At 43.3% G+C, this 27,823-nt stretch overlaps 1 protein-coding gene and 1 long non-coding RNA gene across 2 annotated transcripts in view; one reads left to right on the top strand and one right to left on the bottom strand.

Moving 5' to 3' along the window:
• Positions 1–27,823, bottom strand: part of LOC121914169 — a 73,422-nt gene that overhangs the window by 20,431 nt on the left and 25,168 nt on the right. The gene's annotated exons all lie outside the window — the stretch shown is intronic.
• On the top strand, positions 731–27,374 carry LOC121914165 (ATP-sensitive inward rectifier potassium channel 12). Its single transcript, XM_042437329.1, has 2 exons — positions 731–1,375; positions 24,035–27,374. The coding sequence occupies exon 2, from the start codon at positions 24,180–24,182 to the stop codon at positions 25,473–25,475; it is 1,296 nt and encodes a 431-aa protein (XP_042293263.1). The 5' UTR covers positions 731–1,375; positions 24,035–24,179; the 3' UTR covers positions 25,476–27,374.

Here is a 27,823-nt window from a genome sequence, read left to right as displayed (position 1 = left end):
ATAAGCTTGAACGAACTTGAAGGCACCCAACAACAGTCTTTTAATAAATTCTATTATTTTCCTAACTTTATAAGGGTTTAAATGCATTTAAAAACAACATTTATATCTATACTTTTATTGAAGTTTTTGCACAGTTTTTAATCCATATTGTTTTTAAATAGGTTGCTAGTAGGTGCCTTGAGTGTCATTAGTGGAGAAAATAGGATATAAATGACAGTGAAGAAGATGATGATGAGTAAACAAGGACTTCCAAAGATTTGTTGGCAATGGGCTCAACCATTTCCCCACCTGCGCATAGTGCACTGCTGCAGCCGAGTGTAACTGTTAGAGCCTTAACTCTCCCTGAAAACTCATATTGTCCTCTCTCCAAAGGGCAGGAATAATTGGACAGTTCAAAACATTGCCAAAAAAGGACCACACGGCAAATCAGCAGCCGCCGGTACAGATTTTGTTTGGCAGGAGAAAGCATATGAGGCCGAGGTGTGTAGGGAGAAGTGGAACAAAGGAAGAGTAAAGGTTGGGAGGGGAAAGAAAAGAAAAACTGGGGAAAAGTATCTGAGCCAAATAGGAAGAAAAGAGATGCAGCAGAAGCTGACTTGTGGCTAAGACATGTTTGGTAGCTGCTGTTCTTGAGCAGAGCAGTAGGAGGGAGTGCAGTGTTGTGCGAGAGCTTCTCACACTGGTTGCCTGTGTTATATTCTCCCTTGACAGAAGCGCTCCTGAACTGCACTCAACTGCAGCAGCATCACTTCTCTCTGGATCAAATAGCCGAAGCCAGCAATAGCACACACAGGAGGAGGAGAGAGATAGACACCAAGAAAGTGACCAAAACTCCAACTGCAAGGACCCGGCTGGCACCTTCCTACGGGCACAAGCCGGCTGAGATTTCCCAGCCAGGATTAAAGTGGAATCCAAAGCGAGAAGACTTTTATTTTTCCTTATGGTACCTTTGGAGTGGAAGTAGGTAAGAAGGAGGATGGGTCCTCAGACATCTTCCCAACCCCACTTGAGTCCTATGGGGTAAAAGAGAAGAAGAGTTGGACATTCATTCCCTTCCCATCTGGATATGCTCGGGCATTCGGTTTCCTTTCCAGTATAGAAACCATATTTATTTATATACATCTTAAATATATATATATTTTTCTCCTCCAAGGAAGGAATAAGACAAGGCTGGGATATTTTTTTCTCCTTTTTCTTCCTGCTTGTTTCTAATTTTTTGTTTAACATTGTCACTGTTGTCATGATGGAGCAGTGGATTGTCCACCCAAGGGGCAACTCAACCCAAGTCTTACAAGAAGTGAAAGAAAGGACCACCCTTTGCTTGGGAGTTACAAGGAAAACCAAGGATTTGGTGGGATCGAGGCAGTGAGAGGAGGTAAGTGATGCAAAAAGCTGTATGTTGCTGGAAAGGGATGCCGGTGATATTAGGATGGCACTGTCATAGCTGCTGTGGCCCTTATAGACAGATGTGCCGAACTGAACTAAAGAAGAAGGTAAAAAGAGCCATCTCATACTTACAGTGATTCAGGGATGCCACATCCTGCAGCCATTAAGTCAAAGGCTTTTTACTGGGGGCAAAAAGAAAAGGCTGGATTGCAGGCGCTGGAGCAAATCTCAAAGGTGTTCTGCTGCGGAGTCCCACATTTACTTAATTTTTAAAATAATGAAAAGGCTGGAAACACACCCACCCAGCCAGTCCCTTGATCTGTTTCGTAAACCGTCAAAACAAGATCCTGTGCTCAGGACTGCGACAGATGACAGTGAAACTTATCTGTGTCTGGAGGACATTTTGCTCCTTCTTGTACCTGTAACCCAAGTGCCAAGTTTAGTGACAAAATATGTGAAAGACAGTTTCAGAATTAGGAAGAAACTAAACCAGACAGTTCTAGTGAGGGAAAACATGAAAACTCAGAGCAAAAAGGACATAGAAAAGTCTTTTACTTAGGTATGAAAGTTCACCAGGCCTCATAGTCAATTTCCCAGATTCTATTATCCATATTATGATTGATTATGATTACCGTTATGATTAAATACAGACACCAAAAATAACTGTTCCAAAAAATGAAGCCCAAAAACACTGTGCAGCTTCACAATCTAAAATAAGATTCTGCTGCCTACATAATTTATAACCTTCATGTTAGGACTGATTTCTTAAAAGTTTGGGTGGTTTCCCTCCGAATTCCCATATACTCGTTTTTCAGTCATCTTATAATGTCACTGATCATGATCTTGTCATGTTTATATTGGTTTTGAGACATTTCCAGAGCTTTTGGGCACCTCTGGCACATTCACAAGAGCATTAAGGCTGCGATCCTAAGCATACTTGCCGTGAAAGAAGTAAGCCCTGTTGAAAACGTTCTTTTGAGTAAACCTATGCAGTGGTTATGCTGTTCCACTTTATTCACAGTCCACCCACTTGCTTAACTTATTCAAACGACTTTGCGCATGTGAAGAGAGTTGCAGAAAGGCAAAAGGTGGTGGAAGGACAGAAGGATCAGTTTTAAGAATTTGGAATATTAAGAAAAAGAAATGTAATCACATTCTGAAGATGTGAAAAATTGAGCAGTAGTAGGATAATGAAGCCTAAAGACCCAGAAGACACCCAATCCCATCTGATCTTGCAATCTAAGCAGAGTCATCCCTAGTTAGTACTTGGATGAGGGACCATCAAGGAAGACAGGTGTCTATATTTCAGAGGAAGGAACTGGCAAGTATTCCTTGCCTAAGAAAACCCTATGAAATCCCACTATGGTCACCATAAGTTGACAGGCAACTTGAAGGCACACTTGCGTGTGCATGTGCACACACACACACAAAGTAGGATGATGCTCTGGGATCTAGAGCATCATCCTACCACTGGTCCATTATAGGCGATTACACCTTGTCATTATACTGTATTCATTTCAAGTGTCATTTCAAGCTATGGTTCTGATCCATTTAACCAGAGGAAAAACACACGTAGTAAAAACACACACCCTTAAAGCACGTTCCGAGGCAAACCCATCTGCTTTAAATCATTAAGAGAGCTTGCAAAAATTACCATTTGGATTACAACTGTCAGAATCCCCAGACAGCATGGACAATGGCTAGGAAAAGTTATTTGGGTCTATAACTCCTGAGTCCACCAGTTAGCATGGCCCCTGGACAGGTTGGTTAGGGGATTCTAGGAAGTGCAATACAAAAAACACACTTGAACCCAGCACAGCAGCTAGTTTTGCTGAAAATCATATTTGGCTAGACAGAAGAGGCTGGTAACCAAATTTTGACCCCATCAGGATCTGCCATGGGATGCCATTGCTACAGCATCCACTTGTCCATTCTCCACTTTTGCTTCTGGGGCACATAAATGAGGGGCAGTTTGACTCAGGTGCTGACAGCTGCTGACCCCTACTCTGTCAAAAAGCATCAGAGACCTTAATGACAGAACTAATAGTAAGTATATGCTGGATCTTAGTGGTTAGTCCTACTAGAGTCACCCAGAATCAATGGTTGAATGGTGGACCAACATAAATCCCAGTTATTCAATTAACCTACTCCAGTTTGAACTAATAATAGGATTCTGGCATAGAAGTTCATCCAGTGCACAAGTCTTTCATCCACAATAAAAGAAATCAGCCTTGTGAATGGTTCTATTAAGTCCCTATACAGTGGCCCTTGATATCTGCTTAGGTTTGGTTTCAGGGCACTCTGTGGATACCAAAATTTGTGGATGCTCAAGTCCCATTATATACAGTGGGATAGTAAAATGGCAAAATCAGGGTTTACTGTACTTTGTTAGATTTTTTAAAAATATGCAGAATCTGTGGATATGAAGGGCCGACTGTGCTGTGTTTGAAACCATAAATAGACCTTAAAAGCTACCTGCATTCATATATATCTCAAGTGCCTGGGTGTATATGTGTGTTTAATACCTTCCAACATTTCACAGAAGAAAATAGGGACACATGTGGCCAAGGTAGAATGGGAGTGTGGTCAAGTTGGCAAAAGTTACTAATGGGTAACAACACACAAACTGGGAGATGCAACAGCAGTTTGCTTTTGCCCAAGACAACAGGGAAGAGCACGATTCCATTCCTTCCTTTCCTCCCACTGAGTTTATTGAGTGCAAATTACTTGGACTCAGTTTGCAGCAACTGATGTAAGATGAGAACAAAGGGAGGAAAGTAGGAGGAAGAAAGAGAAATTGAGACGTTTGGGAAACAGTCGAAAAAGTGGGACAACAGAGGATGAATTGGAACTGGCCCAACCAGATTGAGACAGTAGGAGGGTATGATGGTTGTGGATGCTTGTAACTACTCCAAGGCCTAAAACCAATTTTAGTCCTGGCCAGAGTAGACTCACTGAATTTATGTGTTGGGCCTAAACAACAAAAGGCGAGCCTAAAAGGTTCTTCCCCCTTGCTTACCCAGTCCCTAGTCATTCTGAAGGTGAGACAAGCTCACAGTGTATATCTATTGAGCTGCACTGTAAAGCTCAGCACTTACACATCCCCACAAAAGCAAAACCGCACACTGAAAAAGACATTGAACTACAGGAATAGTAACAGCCCTGTGCAAGAACTGCAAATGCAAATTGCTTCCCCCAACCCTCCTCCGAGAGTCGTATATTTGGAAGGAAAAGTGCCACCTTTAATATCTCACTCCCTTGCGTTGTGAGGTGGGCCAGAATAGTTGGTTATCTTTAGAAGTAAGAATCTGAAGACGGAGACAACATACAAGATGGAGTAACACCTAGAGCGTCAACTTGGGGGGCTATTAAGCACAGCAAAAGGGTGTGATCGCAGGGAAAGTTGTAAGGTTGTTGAGTGTGTTTTAAAACTCATCCTTATTCCAGTATCCGGCCACCTGCTTTGTAAACGGCGTGAGCTGAGAATCTATTTTTGCTCTGGATTCTTAGAAAGACATCTGATGGGCTTGCTTTGCAATCTGCATTGAGCAGTAAATAATGCAATAAGAGCTTGAACTGGGAAAGAATGGGATTCTACAGTATTCTAGTGAGTCCTAATGATCAAGTGAATTGTGTGGAATGCATCCAAATGCATCTGAGGAAGTTGACAGAAGCCTAGGAAAGTTCATGCTGCCAACTTCTTTCTTTCAGTTAGTCTCAAAGGTGCGACAAGATTTCTCTATAGACTGATTCCACAGACTAGCATGGCTATACCTGTGAATTGTACCTGGGTGGAAGCACCAATGAATTAATACAGTATGCTACATTAAACATGCATCAGTATTCTCTGTTTAGGTGCAGAATGGCACTATTTATTCTTTTTTGCCATTCACACGTGATTTACAAGAGGAATTTTTAATCCATGTTTCATTTTAAGGTAACAGTATGGTGAGCATAGAGATGTGGAAGAGCCCCTGAATGGCATGTCTGAGCTGCAGTATAAAACCTAAAACCAACGTTACAGTATACAGTAAAACCTAAAACCAACGTTAAAACAAAAACAGATCAAAGGTAGAACAGGTGAAGCTGAAAGCCATTTCTTAGTTCTTTCTCCCTCTTTTAATTTTGTAAACCTGCCTGTCTAGCTTTTCATATTGTCCAGGAAAAGGGGTGATCCCTGCCTCAAAGTAAAATGATGCACACATAACATGCACCTAACTCATGCAAGGGCACAAAGCATTAAACATATGCCCAAGTGACTCATTTCTCTTACCTTAGGAATCGTTCTTGCTGAGAGCAGCAAATGTAAGAGAGCTCCTTGTGTATGGTTTGATGGTGATAAAATTAAACACACACACACACACACACACACACACACACCATATTCCTATGTATTTTATATTTATAATTATTGTTTCTCATTGAGTTGGGATTCGACTTGTGGACCTAGGAATCAGAAGCTGTTGCCACACTGCGGAATTAATACAGTTTGACACCGCTTTAACTGCCATGGCTCCATCCTATAGAATCTGGGTATTGTTGTGGCACTAGACCTCTCTGACAGAGAAGGCTAAAAGAAAAGAAAACTTCAAATCCTAGAATTCCATGGCAGTTGAAGTGGTTTCAAACTGCATTAATTCTGCAATGTAGATGTAGCCATAGGCTCCCATGAGCTCCATTCATCAACAGGTCAGGTCTTGCAGATTCAGGGTACTAGTGGCTTCCTCGGTTGAATCAACCCAACTGTAACATCCCAGTTGTCTTGAAGTTGCCTGTGACACCTGGACAGACAATAGGCAAAGTTACTTTTTAGACTACAACTCCTAGAATCCCTGACTCAGTATGGCCAGGTTACCCATAGGTCCCCTCATCGCAGACTCTCCTACTGTATTGAAATGCCTTGTATACTTATTTAAATCTGAAATAATTCTGGCCGAATTTGCATGTATACATAAATACATATAATTGTATTTATTTACTTACTTTATGTGCCGCCTTTCTCCCAGGTCGGGACCCAAACTGGCTTCCGAAACGACACATACAATACATTTACAAAAAGTTTAAGACCAGTTTTAAAACACCACTAGAAAACTCTATAAAACTGATTAAAAAGTCGTACAAAAGTTAAAAACAGAGAAAACATCCATCTATAGTAAAAACTATAAACTATAAAAGAATGTGGATGTATATTCTCTTGCATCCTCCATAACATTTCTTACTTTGAGAAGATGCTTTTTCTCTTTTGCAATGGGGTGCGTTCCCTATATTTTCTGACGGCGCTGAAATCTTAGCTTGCAAATCTGGAGAAACTCACACACGCAACACGCAAACACGCACACAATGGATTAACCCACCCACCCGGCCATCATTTACTTGGAAAAAAAGATGTAGCTGTTGCCCAGGATGAAACCTGCTTGCAATGAGTCAACATCCGTCGGTCGAGAAGCCCGTTGCCCTTAACATGCTCTGAATCATTTGCTTGGGATGAGCTCTGCCCATGTTATGAAGGCGCTCAGCATGATATTTTAATCTCGCTGCAGAGGTAGGTTAACCTGGGAGTGACCTGCCAAAGAGGTCACTCTTTATGCTTTGGGGCAAGCAAGGATTTAAACTCTGATTTCCTACCAATCCAAAGGTGGAACAACTATTCTGTCTGGGAGATTGGAAAATAGACACAGCTGCCGGACTGCCTGCAATGAAAGTGTAGTATATATACACTGCAACATTTTGTTGCCAGCTCTGCTTCTCGCCTCCATATATATGGTTTCAGCTTTTGGAAGGAGTCTCAGGAGGTGTGGGAGCTTTTTCCAGGGATGGGAAACTTGCAATGCCACAAGTAAACAAGAGAAAAGCAGGGCTGACCCATGATGTTGTGATGCCTAAGACAAAATGACAAGATGGCACAGAGGACATCCCCCAAGTGAATGGCCAAGAGATTTAGGAGGATTGGTTGGGAAGCTGGCAATGTTGTTCTTCTGCATCTGCCGCCTGAGGCGGTTGCCTCACCCTGCTTAACAGTACAACTTCTCATGGAGGAAAGCATATAGATGAGAATACAGAAAAGGATCAGGAAGGTTCAAGTGAGCTTTTGCAGTTCCTTGAAAATTTAGAGTGCAGGGACTCGAAGTGAATGACCAGGGATCCAACTTTAGATTCTCCTGGAATGACCTCCTGGCTAGGACCCAACCGAAGACTAGCTTATAACTGTATTTTAAAGAGAGACAGACAGCAACATCCTGGTTGAGGGCACAAACTATGCACCAACATCATATGCATCACTAGCAAGAAGAGGGCTTTAAAAAGGACCCAGATTTCTACCATATATGCTGACTTGTATACCTTGTTGTTGCTGTGTGCCTCCAGGTCTTTTTTGACTTATTGCAACCCTAAGGCAAACCTAGCATAGGGTTTTATTGGCAAAAATTTTCAGAGGAGCTTTGCCATTGCCATCCTGTGAGGCTGAGAGCATGTGGCTTGCCCAGTGGGTTTCATTACCAAACAGGGAATCAAACCCTGATCTCCAGAGTTGTAGGCCAACACTCAAACCACTACACCATGCCAGCTCTCAGAGGAGGTACACCATTGACTTCCACTGAGGCTGAGAGAGTGTGACAGTCAGTGGGTTTCCATGGTCTCTGGGAATCCTAGTCCAACCCTTAGACTCCTAAACCACCCTTGTTCTCATCAAATAAAGGCAGGCTTGGAATTGTACAGCTTGGGGTGACCTAAGGCAAGTCACACTCTCTCAGCCTCAGAGGATGGCAACAGGAAACCCTCTTTGAAGAAACTAGCCAAGAAAACCCCATGATACAGTCATCTTGGGGTCACCATAAATCGGAAACAACTTGAAGACACATGCCAACAACAACAGAAGTCATCATATGATGGTGTCTTTAGAAAAGGGGCATGTCCATCTTCAGAAATCCAACTGAATCATGAAGGGACCACAAGGAGCATCTAGTCCAATGCCGCACATGCAGGAAAATACATCTAAAGCACTCACAAAAGATGATTATCCAACGTCTCCAAAGAAGGAGAGTCTACTACTTTCCAAGACAGTTCATTCCACTCTCTTATAGCATTTAGACTTGAGATGTATTTCCCCCAGTGTTTAGGTGGAATCTGTTTTCTTACCATTTGAAACAGCCTAGTCTCTGGGGCAGCAGAAAACAAGTTTGCTCCATATTCAATGGGAAATCCTTTCAGTTATTTAGAGATGGCAATATGAAAGCACATGAAAGCTAAAGGGAATTATGAAAACTAATTAGACTATGCTTTGTGGGGGGGATAGCCATTTTTAAAAGTATATACTGTACTGTATAAGAGGATTTTGGAATTTAGGTAAACGGAAATATCGTTTCACTATATCAATAGATCTTGTGAAAGGTAGAAATTGAGATAACTGTAAGGCACTACTTGGCATAGAAGAAATAAAACTTTTAAAGAAAAGGTTCTGACTATGCACTCAAAATATAAGGCCATAGCATGAGATAGATAACCTTCCAGCTCATATATTTTTTCAAAAAATAAGTCTAATTTCCTCCATGCCAAGTGTTGCTTGAAGAAATGCCAGCTAGCAAGGGGCCGGAGCATATGGCGCTTTCTCTGAGGCCGTCTCCACCCATCATCACATACACCGGCCTTGAGAAAAAGGAGGCAGTAACTCAAGACCTCTGGGCAGGACACAGTGCCCTTTCGAAAGATTGCCGCTCCAAGGTTTTGCAAGCTTCAGGGCTGCTCAATAGACCCCCAGGCAAAGATAGGTTTGTGGGAATTTCTCCTGCCCTTCAGACTTTGCCATATTCCCCTTTCCCTGCAAATGCTTCCTGCTAGACAGGGAAAAGGAGGTTGCATTTAACGGTGACATTAAGTGCGCTGCAGTGTGTGGGCCCCACAGTCTGGCTTCCCCTCCCCTTCACCAGCCAAGCTGGCATCTGCTACTTGATCCATCCCAAAGCAGGGTGATAAGTTAGAGTGAATAACAGACCCTGTATGGGAAAGTCAAGAAGGAGGACAAGGACACCATACCCTCCAACCATGGAAACCATGCATGGCCGAGCCACATCAAAATAGCAAACGTTATTAGTGAGGAAAAGCAAACAAACTGAGGAGAAGTTGCAGGAGTTCACTTTTGCCTGAGCCTCCTGGGAAAGGGAAGATCTCCCACCTTCTTCTCTTCTTCTCTTCTCCTCCCTCCTGAGTTGTTGGGTGCCTTCAAGTCATTTCTGACTTATGGCAACCTGTCATTTTGTCAAGATGCTGCTGGTGTTGTTCTGAGTTGAGATGGTATGGAGAAATATCTCTGCAGCAGGCCACTTCTCCTTCTGGCCACGTGGCACCAGGAGACAAAGCATTTCAAAATCCAGGAGATAAAATTTAAATTCCATTGGCAAAACAAGGTAATTCCACTGAGATCCAGGACATCTCCATCCACAGTTTAAACTGGGATTCTGGGAGTTGACGGAGTAAGGGGTAAGGAAAGTTTTGCTAGGAAGACTCTTTTTCATCCACATACCTTTACATTTGGTTACAGGAAGGCAAGGGATCTAGGAGGTTGTGTCAAAGAATTCACAGAGGCTGCATCCGCACTGCAGAAATAATGCAGGCTGACACTGTTTTAACAGTCGCGGCTCAATGTTATGGATTTCTGGGGTTTTTGTTGTTGTTTTGTGAGCTATTTAGTCTTCTCTGTCAGAGAGCTCTGGTGCCACAACAAACTATGTACATATACACGCCTGATGAAGATGCCCATGGAGCTTCGAAAGCTTGCAACAAGTATATTGTGCATTTTGGTTGGCCAATAAAGGTATCGCTGATGGATTTTTGTTAATATACTATCAGTATATAGGTAAACTGCCTGTAAGTGCCCCTAACTGGAGCCTGGCAGCTTCCAGGTTGGTGGAGTGATGGATCCACTATAGGCTTTAGCTCGAGCATTAACAAAGTATTTAATGTATTGAATCATATCCCCTACTATAGGTTCCAGCAACTTGGATAGCTACATCCAGCCCTTTTACCAAGTGAATTTCAATTTTCAGTTCCTCCTGTTCATGGCTGCCTGTGCTATATAGCCTTTCACTCAAGATCTAGCTTTCTATGCGGCAGGGATTTTTGCACAGAGCCATGCTTTATTATGCCAATGCCTTTCTAAAGTCAGAGAAGGTACATCTCTGACTCAGGCTGAGCATCTCCTGGGGCTTTTGACTCTTAGCAGCTTTCTTGTTTCACTGGGATCTGTTCCACAAGTCTTTCATTCTACTGACACCGCTTGCTGTGTGACAAGCTGTTGTGTCACGACTGTTGTCTTTATTGTTGTTGATCAAATTATACAGTGCAGGCCTTCGATGTATCATCCCAGATGATGGATTTTAATACGGACAAAGGGAAGATTGTGTATGTTGGAGCCCTAAGCAGTTAAGTACAGATGTAAATCCTAGTACATTTCACTCTAGTCAACAAGAATGATTCATTTCACCAGTTTTATCCCTGCTGTGAGAAAATCCATGAAAACTGTGCCATTTGTTGAGGACTATTTGCAATTTGCAATCTACAGGCGTACGTTAACAAAGTAGATGTGTCCCTGGGTATTCTTTAATGGAAAATATAGTACCAGAGTCAAAAGTAACAAAAAGAATAAGGATAGGTTCCTATAGCACAAAAAAAAAGAAGCACGGTTCAACATTCTTCAGCACACTTTTTATCCAAACAATGTGAACATGTGAAATGAAACAACCAGGTCAGGGAAGCCTTGCATAAGTGAAGAAAAATATTTTAAACCTTCCATTGATCACTTGATGGCTTCTTCCAATGTGCATCCAGAGTTGACTTTTTCTTTCTTTCACCAGCCTCTGCTTTCCTTATAATTTCCATTTTCCATTTCCATGGCCAAATCTATGCATTTTTTCAACACGCTGGAGTTGCAGGTGAAGTAGGCTTATCTGCTTTTGCGCTTTCTCTCTGTTCTGATGTTCATGCATGCTCAGTAAGGGCATTTCTGGGGGAAAGCCAAGACTTTGTCTAATTCTTGCTATCGTTGCTTGTTGTTATGTGCCTTCAAAGCCGCTTCCAACTTGTGGCAACCCTATCATGGGGTCTTCTTGGCCTGTTTCTTCAGAGGAGGGTTTGCACTTACCTTTTTAGGCAGTCTCATCCCTTGTCTTTAAAATTTTAGCAGAGGCTAAGGCTGAGTTTATCCCCTTCGCTTCTAAAATGCTAGCTTTCCATGCCTAGGGAGCTCTGTGTGCATAGGATAATGTGCATAAGATTCACCTGATCTATAGGATGAAGTGGTAGAGGCCAGGCAGGACCGTAACATGGGCTCTCCCTTGCAAGATTGAATTGACACATAGGATTTTATCACATGGGCAAAAGAGACTGGATAATAGCGCTAAGCTCCTGTCAAAATCTCGCACTAATGGGATACTTTTCACACGATGTTGCACCATGTCGCCATTATTGCGCCATTATCCTGTGAATAAAGCCACAAAACCATGCTGCTTTTTATTCATGGGAAAATCTTGTGGATAAAAAGTGGCACACTTTTGCTGCTTTATTTATGGGATCATAACCAATGATGTCGATGTCAACGTGAAAAGCATCGCATTATTGCGAGATTTTGATGGGAGCATATTAAATCATCTTTTTTGCCCGCGTGATAAAGTCACGAGACAGTGGAGAGAACAAGATGAAGATGTGCTGAAGCCTGTCCATTTTTTAATGTGACAGGAAGGAAGAGCTCTTGGAGAACAAGGAAGAGCTTCATACACACACATAAGCGCACAGAGAGGCATCGGCGCTATTTCCAGCTCCATGAACTGTGGGCCAAACTGTCGCCAACAGATTGAGCTGGGATCCTGCCTTCGCCTTCTCCTTGCCAGCTCCTGCTGTTTGTAGGCGTACAGTAGAAGAGTTGTGCCTTCCTAGCTAAGCCCTGCTTTTCAATATTGGCTTCACTCAAAAGTGTTACACAATGTTCATAGGTCATGCTAGCAGAGATGACTATGCTGGCTGTGGCTCATTCACAAAGCGCATACCTCACATGTGAAAGGTCTTTGGTTCAATCCTTGGTATCTTCAGTTAAAACAAGGTGGTCATGGAGGATGGGAAAGACCTTTTCCCCCCTGAGAATCAAGTAGTTCAGCATCAGCCCAAAGAGGATTCATAAACCAATGACCAGTTACCACTACTTCTCAACAATTCTTATGAATGCATGCGTGTTCAAGTCACATGTAGTCTTGTAGCCCCATAAATTTCATAGGTTTTATTCAGCCAGCATTTCCTGTAGTTTGCTGTCCAAGGTCCTGTTGACACCTCTTTCCATTGCTGTAGCGTTCCTTGACCTCATGTGATACAGAATCACACCTAATGCTTTTGTTACCAAGCAATGGGTCTTAGTCTTTGGCTCTCCAGATGTTTTGACCAGTCTTTTTAAAACTATCTGATGTGGTGTGCCAGCGGCCAGTACTATATTTGTACCCATTGGCTACAATTATTCTTTCCAGAAAACTCTTCAGGGATTGGCACCTGATGGCTTGTGGGCCAACACCAGTCCATGGATCAGCACTTTGGAATAGCACTGTTATGGACTGCAGCTCCCACAATCCCTGGTCATTAGCCAAGCTAGTTGATGCTTCTGGGAGTTGAAGTCCAAAACATCTCAAGGATATTAATACAGTCTCTTATGTTCTTGGACCTCCTGTCTGTCCAATCCATCAATTGTCATCTGAGATTCTTGCTATAGTCTTAGGATCTGGAGGCAACATACAAGATACCAATTATTCTGTCTCCAACAATGGCCAGCCAGATCATTTTGTGGAATACACACAGAGGATGCAAAAGTGATCTGTGATCTTTAGTTTTTTGCAAACATAAACTGGGATCCTGTTGGAATGTTACACTTCATAATGCCCAGCTGCAAACTACTGCCAGTCCAAAGTATTGTACATCATACTGGCTTGCAGAAGGAGGTCTCTGAAACCATTTTATGTAAGCATTCTCCCCAGTTTTGCAATGGTTTGCAGCAAGCCTGAAATGACGTGTGGGCACATCATCACCTCCCCTCCATCCAGGTCCATCTGTCTTGGTTTCCAGCACAGTCATACATCTCCCTGGCTGTGAATTTCCCTCAACTGCAAATCCCAGGATTCCATATTAAAGCAATAAAGGTGGACTCATAGCACTATAAAGCACAGCGTGAAAGAGTTCTAGATCTCTATCAGTCATAAGTAAGTAGCAAGTTACTTCATCTTCAAATGTCTTTTCTATCTATTCCTGGAGATTCTGGGGACAGAACCTGGGACTTTTGCATTCAAAACACTTGTTCTAATGATTAAGGCAGAGTACTTCCTACTGTCACTAAGGAGGATTTTCCATCTTCCTGTATAGACTCCGTCTTCTGTTCATCTTTTGGGTGCTTGCCCAAATATCACTGAGAGCAGGGTGTCCTCTCTTCTTTTTATCAAAACAACTTTGCTTTTTAAAAAATGCATGTCTTTTCTGCCTCCTGTCTGCCACTTATAAATAGCATTTGAAAACTCTTGTAGCTTAAAGCAAAAAAGGGAAAAAAAAAGTCTTGCATAGGGTGTGTCAAAGCAGGGGGACATTTTAAGCCTGATTCTAGGATGCTGCAAACCAAATTCAAACTGTAATAGTAGTTTTCACTCAGTTAACTCAGTGATGGAGAGGAGAGGTGGCAGGCACAGTCTTGGCTTCCCAATGGACTCAGGCAAAAGCAAACTGCTTCAACCTCTAATAGCTTGTGTGTTCTTCCTGATTAAGAACTTTTGCCATCTTGGCCACACTCTGAGGTTGCTTAGCCACACACGTCCCAGTTTTGTTAGTACGAAACTAGTCATCTTGCTAAAGGCAGTATCTGCTAGAGGAAAGTGGCATTCGGTATTGCTTTGATGCAAAGGAAAGGGATTGCTTGATGTCACAAAGAGAGGCTCTGTGGGGTTTCTGCCAAACACTAATGGCACTCCCGCACCCAGTCACTTGGAAGAGGCATCACTGAGAATGGGCCAATGGTCCGGCATCTTCTCTGCAGGATACTAAGTGTCACCCTTTGTTCCGACGTTAGAGCGCACCACAGATGAAACCTGCTTGCTCCATTTAAAAAACAAACAGAACAGGCCAAAGCCTTTTCTCTTAGGAAGAAACAAAGCCAAAGGCCCCCAGGAATATTTTTCATTTTGAGAACGAAGAGGAAAGACGCAGGCAATTAAGGCGGCTACGTGTGGCTAGATGTCAGCTCTCCATTTCCAGGATGGGCAACTTCTTATATGTTATAACACTGCAACATGTCATAACCCTGCAACCCACCATGGCATACCCTCCAACAGCCCTGGTTTGTCAGGGACAGTTGCAGTTAAACTTGTCTGCTGTCCTATACAGTATGCTCAGCAGCTTTTAAAACATCCCAGTTTCTCCCTCCTTCTCCTTTCTCCCTTTGCCCTCATCTTACTTCAGCTACTGCGAACTGAGTTCAAAGTGCAAAAGGAGCAATAGGATAGAGAGGGAGCAAAACCATTTGCTTTCCAGAAGGCTCAGGCTAAAGCAAACTGCTGCAGCCATTCCTGCCTTGTCTGTTCTATCTCAATAGTAACTTTTTCAATCTTATCTTTACTCTGAGGTTGCTTAGCCACAAGTGTCGTGGTGAAATGTTGGAAGGTGTGTGAAGGTAGGTGTGTGAGGCTAGAGGTCAGCTCTCAAGTTCAAGGATGTATGATGCACCCAAAAAACCAAGTAAGAAATACCTTGGTTCTGTGCCAGGGCTTTAGTTAATCAAACCCCAAATGGAAGTCCTATTGCAGCTGCATCTGCACTGCAGAAATAATGCAGTTTAACACCATTTTAACTGCCACGGCTGAATGCTATGGAATCCTGAGATTTGTCATTTGTTGTGGCACCAGAACTCTCTGACAGAAATGACAAATCTCAGCACTCCATAGGATGGAGCCATGGTAGCCAAACTGCATTATTTCTGCTGTGCAGATGCAGCTGCCGTCCCAGTTTAAAGTGAGCCTCCCTTCAGCCAAGGTACACAGCTGTACCTTTTGTAGCCAAACATTTTTCATGTCACCGAAAGGAGGAGAGATGATGGTGGGAGGGAGAGAATACCCCGAGTTCTGCTGCCCGTATGGCTGTGCGTGTAAGCTGTCCCCAAACCTCCATGCAAGGTTGCTCAGCTCCAGGGCCTGCAAGAGCCTCCCTCACATCAGCACTGCAGGGAGCCTTGCTTTCTGCTTTAACCTTTCTGCTAATGAGGTAACAAGATGCTCGGGATATTTGTGGCCAAGAGCTCAGAGGAGCTGGAGTTGAAAGGTTGACGTGGTCCTGGCAGAAGGGAGCCATCAGGCGGCAGAAGGGACCTCCTGTCTCCAAAGCAACGGATGGCATCCTCTCAGCTGCCAAAGCCCAGGCAGGGCCAGGTCTAGCTGCTCCAGGCTTTGTTCCCAAATAACAGCAAAGGGTCTGCAGTGAAGAAAGAGCCAGAGGAGGAGGGAAGATAACAATGAAGGGGACCTAAAGTGGATGAAGCAAAGGAAAATAATGCCAAAGAACTTACAAAATTCCAGCAGACATAACTATTTGTGCTCATACCAAAGACTGGATGAATGAGAGACTAAAAGGGGGTTAGTGCTTCCAGGGCAGATTAAACTCTTGCCTTTCGCCATATGTATATATGTGTTAAAATACAGTACTTACATTGACCCGTGAATAAGTCGACCAAGTTTTTTGGGGTCAATTTTGTAACCTAAATTTCTAGACATATACATGAGTATATACAGTAGTTCTTGAGTTCTTTCCATAGCAAGAGTGAGGACACTTGCAAACTGAACAGCAGATTAAGCTGACGCACGAGTTCACTGTCTGGTGAGCGATGTATTGCTTTTCTGTTAAAATTACAGTGATTGTTTCTATAGTTGCATGGATACATGATAAATTAAGATATGTAACAACGAGTATCCATACTGTGCAATTCCAGCAATTGGATAGCATTTTAACTGCCATGGCTCCATCGTACAAAATCCTGGGATCTGTTGATGGAGTGTGCAGATTGTCCTACTACGCTCCCCTGAATTAAACCACTAGAGCTCTCTGTCAGCGAATTCTAAGTACCTCACCAAACTACAAATCCCAGGAGTCCATAGAATAGAGCCCATGGAAGCTAGAGTGGGATCAAAATACTATAACTGGATAGTGTGGATAGATCCTTGGTGTTATCTTTTGTCCTCCTTTTGGCAATGCATTCCCTCTCTTTCAGTAATATGTAGGCAGCCACACAATCTCTTCCCGCTTTATACCATGGTTCTGGGAAGTGAGAGCATGGCACTGTGGGCTATTTCACGAGACCGAGCTCAAGCAGGCTTATATCACAGATGAAATGCCCCTTAGCTGCAAGGTCCAGCCATAATTGACAATAAAAGTATTGTTATGAGCACTTGCAGCAAAAATCGTTGCCTGGAATGCCCTCATCTTGAGCATCATGAGTGATGACTCTTTCTTTCTCTCCTTGGCTACTTGAGTATGATCAGCTAATCTACCTCTCCTCTCAGGGTGCCTTTTAATGAAGTAAGAGGGATGGTTTTTCCCCTTCACACTTCCCTTTTGTAGCTATTAGCCACTGCTCAGCTGGAATCATTTGCATCTCTCAGTATTTAAAGTATATTTCTTTGGAGATGCTGTGCAGCCCTGGGAGCTCAGCCACGAAAGCCTCATGCTGGACAAAGTACAATAAAATCCAAAATCCACCAAATAGTGATACCTTTGTTGGGCCAACCAAAATGCACAAAATACAGGATGCAAGCTTTCAAAGCTCCACTGGTTTCATCAGGCAAAGATATTAAAATTCATACAAGAGGGGGAAAATTGATGACGTTAGTCATGGTGCATTTTGCCAAAATGTTGCTGGTGTTGTTCTGAGTTGAGATTGTATGGAGGGATATCAATGCAGGAAGGTCACTTCTCCTTTTGGTCATATGGTACTAGGAGACAAAGCATTTTTAAAGTCCAGGAAATAAAATTTAAATCCCATTAGCAATACCAAAAAGGTACTTTTCCTCCTATGTGATTTTTAACACTTTTACTGGATGAAGAAGCCAGCGGAGCTTTGAAAGCTTGTGATATTTTGGTTGGCCAAATAAAGGTATCACTGTTTGGTGGATTTTGGATGTCATTGTACTTTGCTATATGGTCAGTGTGGCTACTCCTAGTTATGTTTCTTGAAAGTAGGAACTCTCTGATGTTTGGGCTTTCCAAAGCGTGGTTGAAATCTGAGTCAAGGATGGCCAACCTGTAACTGTAGCTTCTGGCCTCTGAAAGCTATCAGTTGTTAAGCCATTGCAAGAAGGATCCGTCCCTCCCCTAGTAGCCAAATAGACACAAAGGATCAGGGAAAGGGAGAGACTGACAGAAAGATGAACAGAGTGGTATCAAAAAGAGTGAGAGAAAAAAGGGTGGTAGAAAGAGAGAGAAAGGCATGAACTGATACAACAGTGGAGCAGTGAATTAGCTCTATGCTTTAAGCTTGAAATTTAAGTTGCTGCTGTGTGCCTTCAAGTCATTTCTGACTTATGGTGACGCTATAGTGATCCTATCACAGGGCTTTCTTGGCAGAATTTGTTCAGAGGCTGAGAGGGTGTGACTTGCCCAGTAGGTTCCCATAGCCAAGTAGGGATTTGAACCTTGGTCTCCAGTGTCCTAGTCCAACACCCAAAGCATCACACTGTCTCTTGAACTTTAAGAGCGCTATCCGAAGTTCAGTGCCTTGGATAGCTTTTTAAAACTCCAATTAAACATCAGAGCAGATTCTCCCCTAAGTTTACTTCAATTGCTACAAACTGAGTTCAAAGTGCAAAAGTAGTATACATTCAGTTGAACACCAGGGACAGCGAGAAAAGGAGCAGCGAAGTCTTGTCCCTCCCAGTAAACTCAGGTAAAAGCAAACTGCTGCAGACTCTCCAGATTTGAATTCTTCATTAATAACCTCTGCCATCTTGACCACATATTAATGTGGCTTGGGCATGCTTTTCCAAATGTTCATTTGTGAAATGTCGGAGGGTATGCAGCAATGCATTGTACTCCGCACATCCAGTGAAGCAATTTCCCTGGGCCAAGCTTTCTCTAAGTTCCCGTGGTGAGAATGGGCTTCTTGCCAGTTGTGCGGACTGCAAATTACATTTGCAATCGAGCAGAGAGTAATTTTAAATTGGAAGCGGCAGGTCTGAAGCTACCTGCTGACAGCAGCCATCTTAATAAAAGGCAGCACATCTGATGCAATGCCAGATTTCGTTGTTGCTTGTCCTTATTCACACAAACAAACTCCATCAGCCACTGGAAAGGCCAAGAGGTTGCAACATTTCCGTTGGTATTCTTTCTCTCTAAACCAGCAATGTGTTGTGTTAACACTCTTTTCTAGATTCATTGCCTTTTGTGTAAGGCTTATCTCCCCCATTTATTTCATTTAAAAAATGTTTATATCCTGCCTTTCCACTACTATTCTCCCCCTTCCCACAATACATGTTGACAACAACTAAGTTGGAATATTCTGCATTGCATTGCAGTAAAAACAACAGAGTGGAGATAGGGGTTCAAATCCTGCTCATGCATGGAAGTCCACTGGGTGACCCTGGGCAAGTGTCACGCTCTCAGTCTCAGAGGATAGCAATGACAAACCCACTTGCCTTAGGCAAGTCACATTCTGAGGAAGACAAAGGCCAAATCCCCTCTGAACAAATCTTGCCAAGAAAACCCCATAATAGAGTCACCATACATCAGAAATGACTCAAAGACACGCAACAACAACCTTGGCTTGAGTGGTGCCCGAGTCACACATAAGCAAACTATGCTATATTTTAGGGCCTCAGATTGTTTGTAAGGGGCCATGAAATGTCAACAGATTTGCTAAATTTCCAGTTTTATGTAACCGAATAGTTCACATTTTTAATGCCTTTTCTAATATATATATATATATATATATATATATATATATATATATATATATCTGATATATATATTCTGATACATATACCTGATATAACTTAGAACATCAGCATGTCTTAGTCCATGTTTGTGTGATTGAAGAGGAGACCATGATCTTACTGTCACCTTCACCTCCCTGCGATTCAATGGGAACTGGGTCTGGCAGTGGGTCACTAACTAGAGTTCCAGATTGCAGTGAAGAAGAAAAGAAAACAGTTATTTCATCTGCTTTTCCGAGACACTGGTGACTTTTGACCCTTCCTCTGCTTGGGCTGTTTCCAGCTGATAATTATAAGAAATAAGAACTTGGATCTGGGCTCCCCCTTTCCCTCTTCTTCTTACCTTTTGTGTTCTGTCTTTTGGATTGTACACCTGGGGAAAACAGGGAGAGGAATCAAGTCTTCTTACTAATCTTAGCAAAGCTGCTCTGGGAACCTATTTTGCTTTAGGTAAATGGCTTGAGATAAATATGGGGAAAGGTTTTCAACAGTGGAATATACACATTGGAAGGGGATGAATTTGTCTACTTTGGAGAGGTTGGATGTCTATCTCTCAGGGGTACCGAGCAGTGGATTCTGGCACTGAAAAGGGTTCAGACTGGATAGCCCTCAGGTATCCCTTCTAACTCTGTGATACAATGCTGCTATGCAATAAATAATAAGATTTAATGCATGCTTTTGGGGTATGATGCTTCGGTTTGGTCACACTGCAAAATTCACAGCCCAAACTCTGAATTCCAAAGATTTCATTTGCGAAATTTGTTGCTTGAAGAACCTGAATCATGAGGCTTGTTGGCAACTAATTGGAAATTAGATAAACCATTGCAGTCAAACAAACTCAAATTTATGATATTGATGTCACCTTCAAGACTGTCCAGAACTAGAAATGTCCAGAACTGGAAAGGATAGGAAAGAGAGAGAGAGAGAGAGAGAGAGAGAGAGAGAGAGAGAGTCTGTCTGAATGAGAAGATTAATACGTTTGATTGATGGGATACTTTTGCAAGCAAACTGGAGTCACCAGCAATGGTTTCCTAGTTTTTCCTCATTCCCTTATCTCTTGAGTTAGTTTCTGATCTAGTGATAGGAGCTTGTGTAGAGAAGGAGACCTCACCGAATGTACTCTTGTTTATCCCTGTTTCAAAGTTATTAGCCTCCGGAGACGCCCAATGGCTAGGGGAACATTGATAGGGATATGGTCACATGCTTTAATGTTGTGCGTGTGTTGTGCGTGACGCAGGAGGCTTAAAACAGAATTACGTAACGACAGTGCTTAGGAACAGTCAGCATTTTTAGCAAAGAATCGACAGCAGCTAGGAGTTATTGATATGATGAAGCCATGGGTCCCATCTCTATAGCCTTCTGCCTGCCTGCACGATATGTAAGGTTTAAAAGTCCAAACCCTCTCCCGCTAGCCATTCATAACCCTGTACCTTCACAATAATCGTTCTTTCCTAAACCCGCTGAAGAATTGCAAATGACTCTGTGCTCAGAATAAAATTGAGCGGGACTTTATTCAGAAGGAGGAAAGCATGATTGCTAGTAGTGTGCATTTGTGTGATAAGATTATTCTGTCCTCCAAGCACAAAGGGGAATGAATGACTGTAGTCAGAGAGAGAGAGAGAGGAAGTTCCTATTTTGTTGTTGTTGTATGCCTTCAAGTGGTTTCCAATTTATGGCGACCCTAAGGCGAACCTATCATGGGGTTTTCTTTGCAAGATTTATTCAGAGGAAATTTGTCATTGCCTTTCCCTGAGGCTGAGAGAGTATGACTTGCCCAAGGTCACCCACCGGGTTTCATGGCCAAACTGGGAATCAAACCCTGGTTTCCAGAGCCATAGCCCACTATGCCATACCATTTTGTCCTGCCCAATCCGACCAACGGTTCAGGTAGAGACAGCTCTACAAAAAAAGAGAGCCAGTGTGGTGTAGTGGTTTGAGTGTTGGACTAGGACTCTGGGAGGTGCATGGGGCTCTGGGATGGCTGGTAAGGTGGGGGAGTTGTAGTCCAAAAGGGAACACCTCGGAGCTCCGTCCTTGCATGATAGTTAACAATGCTTGTACAGTGGGCCCTTGGTATCTGCTGACGTTTGGTTCCAGTGTTCTCTGTGGATACCAAAATCGGTGGATGCTCAAGTCTCATTAAATACAACGGATAGTAAAATGGTGACCCTTATATAAAATGGCAAAATCAAGCCTTTTGGAATGTGTGTGTGTGTGTGTGTGTGTGTGTGTGTGTGTGTGTGTATAATATTTTCAAGTCATGGGTGCTTGAATCTGTGGATAAAACAATCCGTGGATATAGAGGGCTGACTGTAAATGTAAATCTTGAAATCGATCTTTCTTTCTTTACCTCCTCGCATGGGTTTCCTCTCTCAGAGCCAACACCAGCCATTTACCAAAAGGGCAGGTAGGTTCCTGCCCACCCACCCAGCCACCCACCTGTGCCCTGATGCCAACCCAGTGCCTCTCTAGTCCCCAAGCCAAAGCCATCCTTGAAGCTGATTGCAATTTCTGTTGCCTGGTGCTTCCCGTGGAAGGTCCCCAAGGGCAGTGAATTAGGAAGGATTAATGGACCCGGTAGCCTGATGATCCCTCCAGGGGGGAAATGACAACCACCCCAAGTTACGTAAGTCCTTCCCCTTTAAGTCATAAACTCATCAGATAAAGACTCTCCACTTGGTTGGAGCTCATTAAATTCCCCCCTATTCCTCCCTCCCTCTGTCTGCCATTATGACTGCTATTGCTTCTTCCTTCTTCTCTTTAGCAAGTGTTTTGGCTTGGTTTAAATAAAGAAAAATAGTCTCCTCCGCTCAGACAGGAATAAATTCCAGATCTAGGTACAGGTCAGAAGCAGGACAAGAGGAGGAAGAGGGGCATTGATTCCCCCTGATACAAAGTATGTCCTCCAGTGAAATTTTCTTGCCCCTAAATTTCTTCCAGCATTGTGGACTAAAACCACACCTAGAAGAAAAATCACACCTAGAAAGTTCTCTGAATATGCCAGCCACAGATGCTGGTGAAACGTCAGGAATAAACTCTTCTAGAACATGGCCACGTAGCCCCAAAAAACCCACCAAAAAATATGGATGCCAGCCTTGAAAGCCTTCACCTCCACAATCTATTCCATGTTTTGGCTTTTTTGAATGTTTAAAGGCTCTACCCAAGGGGCAGAATCCTCCACCCAAAATATATTCTGCATCTTGAGTTAGTCCTTTAAAATTCAGACTACAAGCCAACCAACATGGCAAAACACACTTCAAAAATAATCCACTTTGAGACCACTTTAGCTGCCCTGGCTCAATGCTAGGGAATTCTAGGAACTGCAGTTGTGTGTGACATTTAGCCTTCTCTGTCAAAGAGCTCTGGTGCCACAATAAAGTACAATTCCCAGGATCCCCTAGCAGTGTGTTTTGGACCTAGGATTCAGAACCGTGGATAGGTCTTTTAAAGTTCATACTGAAACCTACTCCACCAGCAGCCGCTATTGTGGAGGGAATCCAGAAACACTTCCCATTTAAGCTCTATCACCGGAGACAGCAGAAGGACAGAAGGAAATTGACAAGAGGTTGTATATAAAGAGATTACAGGGTCTTCTTGGGCTAAGCTAGAAATTCAATTAAAGCTCTCCTGTGCTCTCCCTTTTTCCTGGCCAAATCTCTGGATGGAGAAATGCCTGCTGCGGCGGCGGCAAAGAGAGTTAAGAAAATCCTGCAGAGGCTTAAAGGATCTTCCAGGTGTGTTTGATAAAATCATGAGTTTTAAAGGACCCCAAGGGACAGCTAGTCCACTCCTTGCCATGCAGGAATACACAACTAAAGTATGCCTAAGAGATGCCCATTCAACCTCTGTTTGAAGACCTCCAAAGAAGGAGGCTCCATTCACCTTCTTGTGCAGACTAATGGTGAACAGCTCTTACAATTTAACTGGTCATTGACTAAAAGAAATATATGTGTATGTGTGTTACATTAATTAATGCAGTTTGACACTGATGTGGCTTTGCCTTGCTGTAATGTGCTGCTTTTGCAGCGCCAGCCAACACATAGCCCTTCAATGTGACCGCAAGGATGTTTTGGTTACATTTCTTCCCTGGGGCCCTGGCAGTGATTACAGGCATCGACTCTATTGACTAGTCTAGCAGAGAGATACAGAACAACAAACATGCCCAGATCGTCCAGCTCCGATGCACATCACTGAGCCCTGTGGCTTCCAAAAGGTGCCTAATGCTCATCTGGTGGACTTACGGACCTCGCCGTGTCACAAACTTTTCCATTTCCTCTCCCTGCCATAGCCTGGTCTGCACGCATTCATGCCATTACCATTTGATGTCCTCAATAACTGTATGCAAAAGAATCAGTATGCAAAGGAATCTTGTAGCACCTTTGAAATTGTGCAAAAGAAGTTGTTGCATAAGCTTTTACAGACTCCGTGTCCTTTCTCAGGTGCAACAGCTGTGTGTATATGTGTATAATGCTGTACCCAGTATGTATTCGGTTCTTTTCCTGAAAATGCACGTGAAACTTTCCTTATTTGATATATGATATATCCATCACAGTATTTGGTTTTCCTTTTCTCTCCAAATATAGTTCCTGGAACCTATTCCCTTTTCTCCACTTCCTCCTTTCCCTTTTTGGAGAGATAATCCTTGTATCTGTGTTTTCTTCTTACAGAGATTCTCATTGGATTCTATCTGGCTGCATTGCTTCAGAATCTGAAGATCATTTTCTCCCAGCAGTACTATTTGGAGGAAGGGAAAGGTGAGATCCTAAAGGAATCCAGGGACCTTCCAACCCCACACTGCTTCTTGCCTCAGGGATGAGTACAGTCCGAGTCAATCCATACAGCATAGTATCCTCTGAGGAAGACGGGTTGACTTTGACCACCATGCCTGGAGTCAATGGCTTTGGCAACGGTAAGATCCACACAAGGAGGAAATGCCGGAACCGGTTTGTTAAGAAGAATGGCCAGTGCAACGTGGAGTTCACCAACATGGATGATAAACCCCAGAGGTATATTGCGGACATGTTCACCACTTGTGTGGACATCCGCTGGAGATATATGTTGCTGCTCTTCTCACTTGCCTTTCTGGTGTCCTGGTTGTTGTTTGGTCTTATATTTTGGGTAATAGCCATTGTCCATGGTGACATAGAGAAGCCAACTAAGGATGAAACATTCACACCTTGCCTCCTTCAAGTGAATGGCTTTGTGGCTGCTTTCCTGTTCTCTATTGAGACTCAGACGACAATTGGTTACGGATTCCGTTGCGTGACAGAAGAGTGCCCACTTGCTGTCTTCATGGTGGTCCTCCAGTCCATTGTGGGGTGTATAATTGACTCTTTCATGATTGGGGCAATCATGGCAAAAATGGCTAGGCCCAAGAAGAGGGCTGAAACCTTACTTTTCAGCCACCATGCCGTCATAGCCATGAGGGACGGCAAACTTTGCCTGATGTGGCGAGTGGGTAACCTGCGCAAGAGCCACATCGTGGAAGCTCATGTCAGAGCTCAGCTCATTAAGTCCCGCATCACCGAAGAGGGAGAGTACATCCCGCTCGACCAAATAGACATCGACGTTGGCTTTGACAAAGGCCTGGACCGTATTTTCTTGGTCTCCCCGCTCACGATCCTCCACGAGATCAACGAAGACAGCCCGCTCTTTGGGATCAGCCGGCAGGATTTGGAAACGGATGATTTTGAGATTGTGGTCATCCTGGAAGGAATGGTGGAAGCCACCGCCATGACGACGCAAGCGCGGAGCTCCTACTTGTCCAGCGAGATCCTCTGGGGCCACCGCTTCGAGCCGGTCTTGTTTGAGGAGAAATGTCAATACAAAGTGGACTATTCCCACTTCCACAAGACCTACGAAGTCCCATCAACTCCCTGTTGCAGTGCCAAGGACTTGCTGGAAAACAAGTTCCTCCTCCCAGGCACCAATTCCTTCTGTTACGAGAATGAGCTTGCCTTCATAAGCCGCGATGAGGAGGAGGAAGAGGAAGATGATGACAGCAGAGCTTTGGACGATCCGGGTTCAGACAACCAACCTGAATTCGATCGGCTTCAGGCTACTGTTGCTCTGGATCAGAGGTCTTACAGAAGAGAATCAGAAATATGACCCAGGACCCTCGAACTGACCTCAAGGGCATTTTTCCCCTCTCTGGTCTCTTCCCTGCACTAAATCAGACAAACAAACAAATCCAACCCGAATTATGCAGAACAATGCAAGTGCCATAGGAATGCCTGAGAAATTAGTGTGGTTTGTAGGGTGTGTTTTGTTTCGTTATTTTTTTAAAAGAAAAGAAATGTCATTGCAATAACCACTGAAAGGCAACGGGCTGAGAACCCATTGCCAAACCTCAAAGTCTTGTGAACATCCAGTGCTAATAAAGGTATTTCTAGAATGTACCGGAAGGCAGATTTCAATATGGCGGCACCATACTCTCGAAGCAAAGCAAAGCCCACTTTGGGCAGGAATACTATGGCATGCAAGTGGGGGTCAAAAATCCAGTCTCCCCTTTTCTTTCATGATAATGAGGGTAATTTTTTAATAAAAGAAAAAAGCAAGGCGCTATAATGGCTCAAAAGGGAGAGAAGTATCAGGAAAGCAAAACCAATGGCGTGTTTCTTTTCTATAAGAAGAACTGAACAAATTATCTTATATATAACAATATAAATATAGATATACTGCCAAGACAGGTGATTCTGTTGCACTAGATCAACACTTGAGTCCTACAACCTATAGGAGTCTTTTCTTTTTTTCATTTGGGCGACAGGGAAAGGTGAGCTTGTTTTTAAAATTTTTTGTCTAACTTCCCATTTGGAAGACTGTTTACCAAAAATACCCCTGTAAAAATAAAATAAAATGCGATTACTTCAGAAACAAGGGGAATGGCATAGCAACTGAAGCCGTGTTTGCTTGGAGGTAAGTTCTACTGTGTCAAATGGAGCCGTTCTGATGCCATAAGATAGATTTATGATCTGGTAATTCTTCATGGCCACACTTGCAATCATGGCACCAATGCCACAACTACAGATGCCCCTGAAACCCACCTTAAAAGCCAGTTGGCCATCCTGAATGATAGAGTGTGGTGTTGGTAAACGTGTCGCTGAAAGAGTATGACAGCTACTATTGTAGTAACTGGTGAGGAGGAGGATCATGCTGACTGGCTTTTAAGGTGGATTTTAGGGGTCAGATCAAGAGATGGTGCAAAGCTATGATATTGTATCCATGCCTCCAATGCAGGATCTCTAACTGACCAGACACAGCTAGCAATTTTCATATATGAAATGTTGGATAGTAAGTAGTTACTTGGAGAGATTTCCAGACTCCCCCCCCTCCCCCCCGCCAGCATAGGCCCTGGTTTGGGGTCTGGGAAGTGTCCCCAACAGGCAACTTTTCCAAACTTTGCTCTCGCACGCTCCTTTCTCCAGCGCATCCTTGATTGCAGTTGGATATTCTGATCAAAAGACAGAAAGAAGAGATGCCAAGAAAATATAACTGAATAATATTATTTCCCCCTGCGTATCTTAATTTACCAGGCTCCAGTGGGGATGTGCCTTAGGGGAGAGAGCGAAAGAGAATGAAAGAGATGTGAAGTGTTCACTTTTTAAAATGCGCCAAAAGCCATACTGTGGAGCTCTGTCGTTTCTCCCCACCACCTCCTTCCTGCTCCCTATTTCATCTCCTCTGTGCAACTTCCGAGTAACACTCTGTTCTTCTTCATCTTCCCCAGCCTTAGTGGGTGTCACACGCCCATCCATCTGGAGGAAAGCGTGTGACCAAACCACCGAGCGGATCATAAGCAATAAACGCAGCTCGCGTGGCACATATTGCAAGCAAATATCGATTGCCTTCTCCTCACCCCAGCTACTATCCGTTATTGGAAAAAGAAAGAAACAAAAAAGTATGGGGGAGATGGATTCACATTGGCTAGATTTGCCCAGGAGCAAAGAGTGGTGAGAGTTGAAGGACATCAGATGTTCGTGACAGCTTGCAAAGAGAAGAGAGGAAGGGGAAAAAAGAACCCTGTCTAAAATTAGATCCTAGTCTTGCGTGTCCTAAGGTTGCCAACTGATGGAGAGGGAAACTATCTGGGTCTGCTCCTGTGCCTTTAACAACGCAGCAGTCTGCAAAAACCAGCCTCTAGAAAGGTTTTCTCAGCATGGAGCGATAAGCCGCAGAGGCCGATAGGCCAAAGTCGCTGTTACAGGCACAGGATGAAAAATAAATGAATAAACTGGTAAATGTCACACGCATTGTCTATTATTGCTTTGGTGCAATGGATCTCAAGGCCTTTGTTTGCCTCTTCCTTGTTCCAGAAACACAGATCCTTGGCAATGCGGAAGATCCAAAATCCATAATATTTTTTACATAGAATTACTGCTCATCGAATCCCTTGAGGATGCTGCCATTAAACCTGTTTCAATCTGCACATACCCAAAAGTGACCTATTAGGACAAGCT

This window comes from Sceloporus undulatus, chromosome 8 (genome assembly GCF_019175285.1).
Source record: "Sceloporus undulatus isolate JIND9_A2432 ecotype Alabama chromosome 8, SceUnd_v1.1, whole genome shotgun sequence".
Lineage (NCBI taxonomy): Eukaryota > Metazoa > Chordata > Lepidosauria > Squamata > Phrynosomatidae > Sceloporus > Sceloporus undulatus.
The sequence above is the reverse complement of the archived record's forward strand: the minus strand, read 5'-3'. Positions and strand labels throughout refer to the sequence as shown.